Below are 12616 nucleotides of genomic sequence, written 5' to 3'. Positions count from 1 at the left end.
CCTCCTCTCTCCCTACCACTCCCCACCTTCCTCTGGCTTGGGAGTGTGCCTAGACAACCCCCTTGCTCACCCATCCCCTGACCCTTGCTCCTGTCTTCCTGAACCTCTGGGCTCTACTTGGCCACTCACCTGGGCTCTTGGCACCCTCTCTCTGGTGGGGAAAGACATGCCCTGCTCCCTTCCCCGGTGCTAGGAGGCCACCGCCGGGTGCAGGTGAGCTGGGGCAGGTGGGGAGCAGGATGGCAGATGTGTGTGGGGTGCCCTCTGTGACCAGATGTGTGGCTTCACAGCTTGGAAGTGCCCACGGCTCCAGGGGACCTGGCCTACAACGGAGCCTGGCTCAGTGGGGAAGCAGAGGGTCAGGAGGGCACTGGAGAGAGAGGGCCCGGCAGTGGGTGGGTGAGGCATACTCTGGCTGGGGAGCCAGCGTGCAGGGCCGTGGGCACGTGGCATCTGTGGCGGTGTGCTCTGGAGAGGGCGAGGCCCAGGAGGGGGAGCGAGGGCTTGATGGGCTCCACTTGGATCAGGGGAGCCCACAAGGCCGGGCAAGGATGAGACATTTGAGGGGAAGCCCCATCCTCGGGGTGTGAACAGAGGGCCAGGGCTGGGGAGATGGAGGGACCAGGCTGGTTGCTATGACCACTCCCCGGGCTCTTGGGAGAGCAGGCAGCACCCTGAGGGGTGGCCAGGTGAGGTCAAGGAAGTCTTGGGAGGAGATGACGAGGTAGCCAGGAACGGAAGTGATCCAGGGCGTCTGAGAGAGGAGCAGCTTGAGATGAGCTCAGGATGGAGAGGGACGGTCCGTCTGGAATGTTAGTGATGGACTCCAAGGGCCTGGAACCCACGGTTGTCAGGGTTCCACCCAGAATCCAGTGTTCTCTGACCTCCAGAGAGACGGTCAGTGGGGTCCCTGGTCGGTCACAGGAAGGACACAGACAACACAGGGCCAGGGGCTGTGGGTTCCTTTCCTGCCACAGACTGGAGGCTCCCCCCACCCTGTCGTTGGGAGGCAGGCACTGCCCTGTCCCCTTCCTTGGGCCATGGCTGCAGACTGACCACAAGCCAGTGTGTCTGGCTTAGTTTTGTTTGTGGTTTGGGTTCTTTTATTTTGAAGAACCCACCTCCCCCCCACACTTGAAAAGCTTCACAGCCCCACAAAACCTGTATCTGGGCTGATTCCACCTCGAACATCTTAAAAAATCCACAAAACAATACAAGGATCCCTGAGCTACCACCACTCGGGGGGGGGGGGCACCTGTCCACACAGATGTCCGCCCTGAGCTGTGCTCATCCCATGCCTGGTTTTTAAAGAACCGGAATGAAAGGCAGCCAGCCCTCCACTCCTGTCCCCTTAGATGGTTTCATTTTTTCCTTCCTGTGTCCCTAAAAGGCACGTGGGACTGCTTTCTATTGTAAGATTTTACTCTGCATAGCGCTTTGGAAAATCTCTTTCTGCATTCTGATGACAAGGAAAATTGAGCACTTTTTCATATGTAACTAATGATTATTTATCCTATTTATTATTTACAGATTTATTTATTTGAGAGAGTGTGGAAGTGCGCGCACACAAACGGGGGGAGGGACAGAAGGAGAGAGAATCCCTGACTCGGGGCTCGGTCTCGATTGTATGACCCTGAGACCACAACCTGAGCCAAAGTCAAGAGTCAGATGCTCAACCGACTGGGCCGCCGTGGCCTTCCCGCCATCCTCTTTATTATTTCTCCGGCATTTGAAGTCCCGTGTCTGGGATTGGGCTCCATGGGAGTGGGATTGCGGTGCATGTTCTCGCCGGGACGGCTCTGTTCTCGACGGTGGGAGCCTCTGATGTGTGCCATGGCCTGTGCTTCCGTGTTTGGTCCGTCTTGTGCAGGACGGAACATTGGTGTGGCCACCGATGCCCATGGCGCCCTTGAGGCTCTGTGTCTCCAGAGACGCTTGCTGTGCCCTCGGGTCATAATGTGCCCTTGTCTTCTCTGTACTTGAAGCGTGGCTTTCCACAGTTTGCTTCTTAGTCTGTCCCTAGTTCACACGTTGATGGTGTGAAGTAGGGGACTGCTTGAGCTTCGCCATGCAGCTAGTCGAGGGCCCCCCGCAGGTTATTTTATGTGCCCTTCTCGCCCACCACCTGGCAAGCCCTTCATCTGCTCTCCTCCTCAGACTTGCCTTTTCCAGAATTTTCTCTGGTCTCTGTAGTCTGGGGGCTGCATTCAGGCTGCCAGCCTGTGGGTGAGGTGCAGGGGGCTTTCCTTTCTCTGAAACAACCAGCTCACTGGGCCCCTGACCTGCCTGCCCCCCACAGCTGCCCAAAGGCATGGAGCTCCTGCCAACCTGCCTCTTGTGCGGGCACCACCTCCTGTGGGGTCCTCATTTTCTGTGGGGAGGGCGCTTGCTTTCTGTGGGGGGTCTCTACCTCTCATGTGTTTCCTGCCTCCTGTGGGGTCTCCATGTCTGTGGGGTCCCTGTCTCCTCTGGGCGTCCCCATCTCAGCTCTGGCTGATGCTTTTCCCAGTCCGCTGCTTTCTTTTAAACAATGGGCTCGTTCTAACCCGAGGGCTTCCGTCTCTCTGACCCCACACAAACTTCTGTAGACCGTTTGTCCCGCAACCTGACGCTCTCAGGCTCTGGCTCGGCGTGGTGGGTGTCTTTGGGGCATGCCGTAATTTTTAATTTGAGTTCCCATTGCGGGTGATATGGGACCCCCCTCTCCCAAGGTCCTCTCACTCTGCCTGGGTCAGGGAGTCCTGCCTGATACCGGCTGAGGACCAGCGGGACTCCCGCTCTGGGGAGATGGTTTCTGGGCAGAGCCCTGCCTGGCAGCGGTGCCCCCCCATACTCCAGAGCCCCGTGACGGCTACCGGCTTTGCAGCGTTCCTTGCCTCGTGCAGTGTGCAGCGCGCAGAGCTGTCTGCTGAGCTGTCCGCAGGGGCGGGCTCATCGCTGTGAGCGTCAAAACCAGACGTTCGTTTCCTGGTGTTTCCTCCCGAGGCTCATGCTTGATTGGGACAGTTTGTCTGGTTCCCACTGCTGCTGCTGTGTGGTTTGAGGCTCCTGAGAAGTTCCTGGCTGTCTTGCTTCTGTCTTCCCGGGTTGGGCCCGGAAATGGGTTTCTGCTAGAAACCGTGCAGGGTCCTGCTTGCGTTTTCAGGCCCCGCAAAGGAAGGAGGGAAGCATTTCCCTTCCCCGAGGTTGCCCGTCACTGGGTCCTGTCCACCCGTGCCCCGTCACCAGCCCTACACCCACCCCAACCTTTGACAGATCGGACCCGCGACTTGCCACCTATCTTGTTCCCCGCAGGAGCATAGGCCCCTGGTTCCAATCCTTCCACGTTCACTAGAAGATCCGTTGTCTACCCTGAATTAGAGCTAGCCCTTTGATTATACGTGCGATTTCTGGCCAGAGGGCTTGTCTCCAGGTAAAGGAGTGCTGGTCTTCTGGAGGGAAGGAGGACGTGACTTCCCACGCATGTGTCCATGTGGAGCCCCACACCGGCCTGCCCGCTGGAGGGGCTGGCTGCTCTTGGCCACCAGCGGGGGCTGGTCCTCTTGTCTGCAGCTTCCTGGCTGTCTCCAGGGGAATGAATTGGGACCCAGAGCCAGGGAGTAGCCTCTGCCTGACCTGGTCCCCACCTGCCCCTGGCTGGTGCTGGAAGCCCACCTCATTTGTGTCCTTCCCCCACAGGGAAAACAGAACTAGCCGTGTTCACTAAGAACTTCCAGAAGTCTTCAAAACACCTGGGCAAGAAGGCGAGCCAGAAGCCTGAGCCCCCAAAGCCACCAGGCCGGCCGAAAAACTACTCCACATACAACCAGGAATGAGTGTCTGGTGATCCACGTGTTCCGTGGACTCTGGAGGCTGTGTCCTAGCCTGCCCAGGGAGGGAGGCCGTCCCCCCACCCCCACCCGCTGGGAGGAGTCAGACCACCCCGCCATCCCCTGGCTCTAGGGTGGGCAGGCTGGTGAGCCCCTGGTTGCTGCTGGGCCACAAGCCCTGGAAAAGCCTCGTTTCTCCCTCCCAGGGAGCGCCACCTGCCACTCCTGCGCAGGAGAGCAGGGTCCTGGCCACTGGCTCCTCTGCACATAGGCCCACAGAAGAGGCTGTGCGGGGCATTTCCAGGCAGACTAGCATGGCCGCACTTCCCAAATAAAGTGACCTTGCGGCAGCTCTTGCTTCCGGGCGGAGGGGCACCCTAGGGAGTGGGGTGGGGCTGGCAGCTTCGCTCCGGGTGCAGGCCCTGTTCAGCCCTGGGGACAGACTGGACCATTGGGATGTCCAGACAGGCCTGGCCTCAGAACCACGCAGTCCCCATGCTCTGGCCTCCTGGGTGTCTCGGAGGCTACCTGGAGGAACTGGAAGCTTCCGGGGGCCCATGAAAGGATGTGAGTCCAGAGCAGGGAAGGAGGAGACAGCAGGTGGGTCCTGGCCTCCTCCTCCTCGCAGGCACTGCGTGGGCCCAGGGTGGGACGGGGAGACCCAGACCAGGGGTGCTGTCCGGGCGCAAGAACCCCCGCCCAACGCGCCCTTAGTCACATCCTGCTGTGTGCGGCCCAGGGGCACGCACCCGCCCAAGCTGTGCAGGAGGGGTCCGCGGCAGCCACACAAGCTCTCCAACCTTTTATTCGTACAAGGACTCAAGAGCATAGGACGCCAGTTGACACCGTGCAGCAGGACACAGCAGGCCTGGCTACCGCCTGGCTGGGGACTGTGCTGGGCTGGGCCATCCCTGCAGGGAGACGTATAGTGTAGGCCCCCAACGGGACAGCCATGTGCAGCCACATGCTGCCATCCAGGCACGCGGGCAGCCGCTGCCCCAGCGACCCTGAGAGTCCAGCTGGCCCTCACCTACAGGGAAGGAGGCCCCAGACCCTGCCCCAGGCCTGGCATGAGCAGGGTTACTGTGGGGTGGGAGTGCCTGTGGGAGTGTGCTGCCCGGTGGGGCACAGGCAGGGGGCCCTGGCCAGCGTGGGAGGTGAGGCAAAGCAGTGCTAAGTGGCCTTGTCGGGCCCTGGTGCTGGTTAGGACTGCTGTCCCTGGCCACAGTGGCTCAGCATCCCACAGACCTTCAAGTGTCCTCTTGCCTGAGCCCTTTTCTGGCGGGGTCCAGCCCCCTCCCCAGGGCCCAGGGCAGCTAGGGCCAGGGAGGGAGGGAGGTCGGTCCTGAGCCTGGGGGAGGGTCTCGACAGCCCGAGTGAGCAGGGGTGGCCCCCAGGTCCGGGAACCCCCAGCCCTTCCAAGCTCTGGGAGGAGGAGCTGAAAAGCAGCTCTGAGTGAACAGATGGAAAGCGTCTGTGAATGTCTGTACGTTTGGAAAAGCCCTTAACTATCAAAGCCCCCAAGGCCCCGACAGCTGGCGGGGTCAGGAGGGATCCAGGTGGCCCTCTGGCTCGCGGGGTCAGGCTCCCTGGCTGAGCTGAAGTTTCACCGGCCACCCAGATCCTCTGGCTAGGTGTGGCCTCCAGCACTGCCTGCATGACCCGGAGCATGGGGCCCCGGGTCTGGTGGGGATGAGGCAGGAGCACAGGCGGGCAGGCCCTCTGCACAGTCGTGGGGCCCTGTGTTCCAAGGGGGTGCCCATGTCTGCGGAGGGCCCGTCTGCTCTCCTGGGGAGGTCAGGATCAGCACCCCCAGCCCCGCACACAGGTCACCCAAGAGCAGTGCCCAGAGGGAGTGAGGCTGTGCCCATGGTGGCCCCTGTGCACCCCGGGCCTTTGCTGCTGGTCCTTGGAGAGAATGAGGTCCATATGGACAGTCAGCAAGGGTTCCAGCCCAGGTAGAACTCTCCTGGAGGCTGAGGGGCTCGGCGGATGTGTGTGTGCGTGTGTGTGTGATCACGGGGGCCTAGCTGTGTCGGAAGGTTCATGCATAATCTCAGAGGTCCACTCGCCCCTAAATGGCAGACACCCCGCTGCCCTCCCGGAGATCCTGAGGCACCCAGGGCTGGGCCTCGGTTTCTGACACCTGGAGCCCAAAGTTCTCCGTGGGAAGAGGCAGGAGAGGAAGGCACAGGCTCGCTCTCTCCAGCGGGATGCTGCTCAGGGAGCTGGGGGGAGAGGCGCAGGTGGGCAGGCAGGAGGTGGCCACCAGCATCCCCCAGGTCCCTGAAATACATGGCTTTTGGGGACATTGTTCCTGGCTGACCTGAGGGCCTCCTACAAAACTAAAAGCCAGGGTGGCCAGTGGAGCCAGGAGGGAGGGCCAGCGCCCTTGCCCCCTACCCCCTCCAGTGCAGTCACAGAGCCGGGGTCCCTCACTGTCCCTCCCTGTTCTGCCCTGGGGCCTCTAGGCCATGGAGAATTAAATATCATCTGTTCTGCGTTTTGGCAAAGTCAGTTCTTGGCCTCGGTCCCTGGGGCCTTGGGCAGTTACCGCCACGTGGGGCTGGCAGCTGAGAGGACCAGGGCGAGGAGCAGCAGCAGCAGGGACACGCAGGACTGGGGGCAGCTCGCAGCCGCGGTCTTCTGGCCCTCCTGTTCCGACAGGCCCGGGAGGGCGTGGGTCAGGGTTGTCCGTGAGCTGGAGCTCTTCTTGCTGACCCTCCGGTCACAGAGGTCGTCCGGGCAGCTATCACCACTGCCCGAGCCACTGCTGTCGTCACCTGGGGAGGAGAGGATGCTTCAGCAGGCCTGCCCTGCCATGGACCCTGAGCCGGGTCCCAGAGCCCAGCCTCCAGCCATGGGGGCCTCCCGTGCTCCACCTGGACCTGTCAAGGCCTGATGGACATCCTGGCCAGGCAGCTGTGCTTGGGGATATGGGTGTGTGTGTGGGGGCGGTGTGTACCTGGTGTCCATGCCCAGGCAGCGGCAGCAACCAGAGCCACCATGTGGGCCCAGGGGCTGGGAGGGTCCCTGCTCTGTGCCCTTCCCACACACCACCCTGTGGCTCCCAGTCCCTGGGGCCCCGTCCGCACTGGCGTCCTGGAAGTCCACGTCGTTGCCACTGTAGGCGCCTCGAAGCCGATTGGTCATGACCTTCAGCTGCATGATCTGTTGGCGGACGGTCATGTCGGGCTTGGTGATGTCCACCTCCACCTCGGGGTTGTTGATCTGATTGGCCAGACCATCGCCCATCACTTCTGGGAGGTACCTGGAACGGCCGAGGACAGGCCCTGGGTCACTGTCTGCTCCCTGCAATGGGGTGCTACTCCAGCATGTCCTCCCACTTCCTCTTCTCCTGTCTAGCTGCTGGCAAGACTGAGACCCCCTGCAGCCTGTCGGGGTCCGCCAGGAGCCCACAGAGCGTGGTGTGGATGCACCGAGTGGGGCACATGCCACCGGGGGCTGGCCCAGGCCCTTGTCTGGGCTTCCCATGTCCCACTGCGTGCCTGGTGTCAGGCATGGCCCCGGGCACATAGCACTTGGTGACATAGGCCAGATGAGGGGCCTGGGTGAGGCTTCTGAGGCCAGCCGGCCTATGGGCAGCTGGGTAGCACCCACCTGCCTTTGGCCATGCCGTTCCAGCAGCGGTCATCACTGGCGCTGCTCATGGCCAACTTCTCGCTGCACAGCACACCGGGGAGGCTGATCCAGAAGTCTTGGGCATCCCGGAGCTGTACCTTGGCCTCCGAGACCTGCAGGGCAGCGGCCAGGCCATGGGGCACCCCGCTCAGCCTGCCCTCCCGTCCCCTGCCCACCCCAGGCCTGGCCGGCTGAAGGCTGCTCACCAGCTTCTCCAGCGTGCCAGTGGGAGGCTTCTCCTGTAATACCAGCTTGCCTGGGTGCCGCTTCTCCTCGGGCCCAGAGCCCTGGGGGTTCACCTTGGGGTTCCCACAGCCCTGGATGACCTGGGGAAAGACCATGGGGTTCCTGGAGGGGCACAAGGCCAACTCTGGGCTGCCCCGCCATGCCCACTGCACCTGTCTGCCCACACCTTGGCTGTGAGTATGTCCTTGTTGTCCTGGAGGGCGTTGATGGCTTCTGCCAGCCACAAATGGACGTTGCCGATGACACTCTCTGCTCCCGAGGGGCCCCAGAACTTGTCGGTGATGAGCACCATGGAATCTGGCCCAAGTGTGAACACAGGCACAGAGCGTTTTGTAAATATGCACGCTAGCTACCTCACGTCAACATGCTAGCTCTCGCACGTGCTGACACGCACACATGCCGGCCCACCAGGTGTCCGCTCACGAACACGTTAGCTCTTATGTGTGCTGGAAGGTGTGTGCCCGCAACATGTGTATGGAACCTCATGCGTGTGCTGGCACAAATTGCACTGGCCCCCCATGTGCCCGTGCCAGCTGACACGTGCTCAGACCACATCCTAACACGCACATGTGAGCACACGTCAGCACATGTGTGCGGGCCAGCCGCGCCAGCACACATTAGGGCATACACCGGCTGGCGTCTGGGCCTGCTGGTGCACCTCCCCTCAGCCACGTCTGCACATACGTGCAAATGTGCACGAGTGTCGGCCCACTACGTGTGCCACACGTGCATAGTTCAGGTATGGGTGGCCTGCCCTAGGTCACAGGTGTGTTGCATGTGTGCACAGCGGGGCACTTGCTCGGGGGTGGGGAGGGGAGGGAGGATGGAGAGCCATGACCCCAGAGGGCTGCATGCCAGGTAGGAGTTGGGAGTCACGCTCTGTTCCGAATGGCCTCCCTGTCCCATGACTCCGGGCCCCTCCCTCTCCTAGGGCCATGGCCCATGCTCCAGAGGGTGGGCCTGGCTGTGTCCCTGCACCTGCAGACCCCTGCTCTGGCGCGTAGCGGGGGGGGGGGGACGGCTCACCCAGAAGGTTCCTCCACTCGGCATCGAGGTCGGCCTGGTTGGCCAGGCAACCCTTGAGCACGTTGCGGCAGTAGTCAGGGCAGGGCCGGGCGCCGGGGACCCCCAGGCAGGGTGCGCAGTATGCCAGCTTCATGACGGCCCTCGTGCACTCTGGGCCCAGGGGCACCTGGGGAGGCAAGGCCGCCTGAGTCCCACCTGGCAGCTAGCCGTGTCCAGCCCTCCAAGGAGCCCCAGGGTGGAGGGCTTGGGACAGAAGTCAGGAGGCTGCAGCTCTGCCCCAACCTGTCTTGGGGACTCTGTCTCATCTCAGAGGGTCAAGCAGGCTCCCAGGGGTCGGGCCATCCTCCTCACTGCAGCCATCCCAGTGCGCAAGTCCCTGGAACAGCGCTGTTCCTGAGCCTCATGAGAAGTGTGGGTGTGCTTCCCCTCCATTTAGATAAGGGGACCGGGGCTCGGCTGGGAAGGGGACTCACTAAGGACCCCAGTTTGAGAGGGAGGTGGCTCACGCCCAGGGCTGTGTGGGTCTGACTCAGGCAGCCTCTTGGGGGAGGTACCCTGCTGGCCCTCAAGGCCTCAGGCCCAGCCTGTTCTGGCCTCCGGATGTTGTCCATCCCACTTCCCCGCTCCCGTCCACCCGACCCTTGCGGTTGGATCAGCATCCAGCCCCCTGTTCTTCTCCCCCCACCCAATCCTGCTTGGGACCCAGCCTGACAGAGGAAGGACTGGCCGCTGCCCACATCAGAGCTCTGTGCCGGTATGGGACGCGAGATGGGACGCGCTGTCTGCAAGCCGGGGGCAGAGGGATGGGGTGGGGCTGGAAGGCGGGGCCGCTGTGCGCACCTGGGCCACCTTCCGTACTACGTCGCTGGCCACGCCCAGGCCCTGCACGAAGGCTCGAGCCGCCACGAAGGCGCGGGTGGCGCGCAGGCGCAGTTCGCGAGGGGCCTCCCCGAAGGGCCGCAGCGCGTCGGCCTGCTTGCCCAGGCAGTCCAGGTAGTCGTCGGGGAGGAGCAGCTGCGGGTGCAGCTGCCGGAAGAGGCGCTCCAGCAGGCGGGCCCAGAACTCGGCCAGCGTGTCCTCCAGGTGCAGGTTGGCGCCGCGGTAGTAGAGGCGCAGCTCAGCGTACAAGTCCCGGAAGGCCCTGGCGCTCTGCGAATACAGCTCGCCCAAGGCGCCGGGGAAGGCATCCTGCAGCGCCCGCTCCGACTCGTTCAGCAGGTGCTGGAAGTGATCTGGGCCCCAGGAGGTGGGTGTGAGACCTCCCAGGGTCTCCTGGCCTCCTGCCCACTCCCCAAGCCTCAGCTGGAGCCGGATTCCTGGGGGCGGGGGCTCTGCTCGCCCCCCCCCCCCGCCATGCTCTGGGAGAATCAGAGCCCAGGCTGTGGAGGCCGGAAGGGCCCTGGGTGCCCCAGGACTCTCAGACCTCCCCCCTCCTCAATGGCCTGGGGTGCAAAAGCCTGCCTGGGGGTCCCTCCTGGGCCTCAGGGCCTCCAGCTGGGACTCCAGTTGACATTTTGAGGCTGGGGACAGACACAGGGTGCTTCAGTGACCTACTGGGATCACCTGTAAGGTGGGTCCTGAGCCAGGGGGTGGGATCCACCTCCATTCTGCCTGCTGCCCCCCGCACTGCCTCCAACCCCCATGTGTCTGGCTGTCCTTCACTTTCTCTTAGATGCCCTCCCTTGGGTTCCATAAGCCTCAGCTCTTATCATGCCCCAAGAAGCTGGCCTGCCTGATGGCCCAGGGAGGGTCTCCTGCCACCTTTGGGATGTGCCCAGGACCTGGACAGGCGTGCTGAAGCCCTCTGGGAGAGAGCAGGGCATGAGCATGTGGAGCAGACCTCCATGGTTTTGGGGAAATGCCCCTGCACCCTAAGTGCCCAGAATGGGACCCCCAAGAGCTCCCACCCCCTCTGGCAGGGAGAAGCAGAGTCTGTAACCATACAGACCCTCCACTCAGATTTGTCCCTGAGAGCTATGGCCACCCTCCCTGCACAGGCCCTGGGACCCTGGGCAGTTGGGCTGGCTGGGGCAGGAGATCCTCCACAGCACCACAGGTGGGAGTGGACGGCTCCTGGTCAGGCTGTGGAACAGTGAGCAGGCGTTCAGGAGCTGAGATCATGGACCTCAATGCCTCTTGGGACTGCCTGGTGACTGCAGACACACACTCTCCCTCTTCTGTCTGCTCAGGCTCGCCAGAGCACCTTCCCCCTCCAGTTAGACTTTAGGTTACTTTCTGGGGGCCCCACCCCAGCTCCCACCCCATTCCCCTGAGGTGACCACTATGGGCATCATCATACCAGCCAGCTCCATGTTGTCTCGGGCACTTGCTCTCTGCCTGGACCTGGTGTGAGACCTGGTGAGAGTCTCCCAACCAACCAGCCCCTGCCCTGGAGACAGGAAGGCCACACCCGGGGCCCCAACTGCCTCTTGCTCCCATAGCAGGGCAGCCCTAGCCTCAGTCCCCTGTCCTGGCTCTGCACCACCAGTGGCCAGGGCAAGGCCTGTCCCTGTCTGCTGGTGACAAGGAGGCACTTCTAGAGCAAGAAGGTCCCCACTGAGGGGCTGGGCCTGATCTCCCCAAACGGACACGTGTACTGCTGTGCACACCACAGGATGCATGAGGAGGCCTGCACACAGCCTTCTGCTCCTGCCTCGCCCGGAGAGCTGCCCTCGCGCCCAGGTCCCCCCAAGCCCAGGGGCCTGCTCACCATCGAAGCTCTGCAGCTGGGTGGCGAGCGTGGTCTGCAGGGCGCGGCCGCTGTCCAGGAGGGCGGCCTCTAGCTCGGCGCGGCTGCGGTTGGCCAGCTTCTCCTCCATCTCGCTCGTGCAGCAGGTGTAGCCCTGGGGGCAGACCCTCAGGTGCTCTCCTGTGGGGAGGGGCTGCTGTGAGGGAGAGGAGGGGCCCTGGAGGCTGGGCAGACCCTGAAATGGGGCGCAGCTCCAGCGGGGGCCCGGGTTGATCGTGCAGTCCCCAGCGCAGGACACAGGAGTGGGGCTGCCCTCTGCGTATGGCCTCCAGGCCCTCGGGGGCAAAGCCAGCGGGGGTGGCATAAAGCAGGGGTGCAGGAGGCTGAGCCCTAGGGCAGGAATGTCCGCTGTCCTCCCAGTCCCTGAATGCCCCCTGCTGCCACACGCAGGTGAGGCGGACCATCCCAGGGGTCCTGGCACAGCTCAGGACATGTGTGCCCCAGCACAGAATGGCCTTGGGGCCCTGGGTCTGTGCAGAGGGGTGGACTGTCAGACTGCTGGTTCCCCAGGGCAAGCTTTCAGGCCTGCAGGGTGCCCTTGGCCTGGGCTGAGGAATGGCGGGGGGGGAAGGGCTCCCCCTCACCACGAAGGGCAGGGCAGGACCATCAGAGCCTCCTCCTACCCCCAGTCCAGAGGTGCACGGTCCCAGTGAGGACTGCAGGCCTGAGTGGGGCTACTGACTGGGGGGGGTGGGGTGCCTGGTGAGAAGTGATCCTGCACGCGGGGGCCTGGACACACCTGGGTCCCCATCAGGTGTGTGCTCCTTCCTCTGTCCCCAAACCCCTCCTCACCCCTCAAGCTCCCAGCAACGCACCACCCACGCTCTGTCCCAGGGGCAGGGCCAAAGGCTCAGTGCACACAGCCCTGTGGACACACCGTGGAGCTGTGCAGGGAGGTGTGTGGGTCACAGAGCAGGAGCCTTTGAAAATGCGGCGGGGCCAGTGTTAACAACCACGGCGATTCTGAGGTGGGTGCTGGGACCCCATCTTACAGATCAGGAAACAGGCTGGCGGAGACTCGATTTCCTGTCCAGTTCATGCTATGCCACGAGGAGCCAAGTAGCTCGGTCAGGCTGCCTGCTGTCAGGCCCCCATAGCCCTCCCCTCCCCTCCCCACCCTACTGGCCGTGGTTCTGGCCCCAAG

The 12616-nt window shown here is 63.0% G+C and overlaps 2 protein-coding genes across 2 annotated transcripts in view; one reads left to right on the top strand and one right to left on the bottom strand.

Annotated features, from left to right (window-relative positions):
- The window catches only part of ANKMY1 (ankyrin repeat and MYND domain containing 1), a 41944-nt gene extending 37468 nt beyond the window's left edge, over positions 1–4476 (top strand). Inside the window, exon 17 of the mRNA XM_046018182.1 lies at positions 3679–4476. Within this exon, the coding sequence (XP_045874138.1) occupies positions 3679–3815 (137 nt within the window). The 3' untranslated portion in view covers positions 3816–4476. The remainder of the gene's footprint in view (positions 1–3678) is intronic.
- Positions 4477–4596: 120 nt separating this feature from the next.
- GPC1 (glypican 1) overlaps positions 4597–12616 on the bottom strand; it is a 28360-nt gene continuing 20340 nt past the window's right edge. The window contains exons 2-9 of the mRNA XM_046018184.1: positions 11434–11592; positions 9564–9955; positions 8724–8889; positions 7864–7994; positions 7658–7777; positions 7431–7564; positions 6905–7080; positions 4597–6592 (exon numbers count right to left, since the gene is read on the bottom strand). Of these exons, the coding sequence (XP_045874140.1) occupies positions 6360–6592; positions 6905–7080; positions 7431–7564; positions 7658–7777; positions 7864–7994; positions 8724–8889; positions 9564–9955; positions 11434–11592 (1511 nt within the window). The 3' untranslated portion in view covers positions 4597–6359. The remainder of the gene's footprint in view (positions 6593–6904; positions 7081–7430; positions 7565–7657; positions 7778–7863; positions 7995–8723; positions 8890–9563; positions 9956–11433; positions 11593–12616) is intronic.

Source organism: Meles meles, chromosome 9, assembly GCF_922984935.1.
Source record: "Meles meles chromosome 9, mMelMel3.1 paternal haplotype, whole genome shotgun sequence".
In the NCBI taxonomy this organism is placed as follows: domain Eukaryota; kingdom Metazoa; phylum Chordata; class Mammalia; order Carnivora; family Mustelidae; genus Meles; species Meles meles.
The sequence above is the reverse complement of the archived record's forward strand: the minus strand, read 5'-3'. Positions and strand labels throughout refer to the sequence as shown.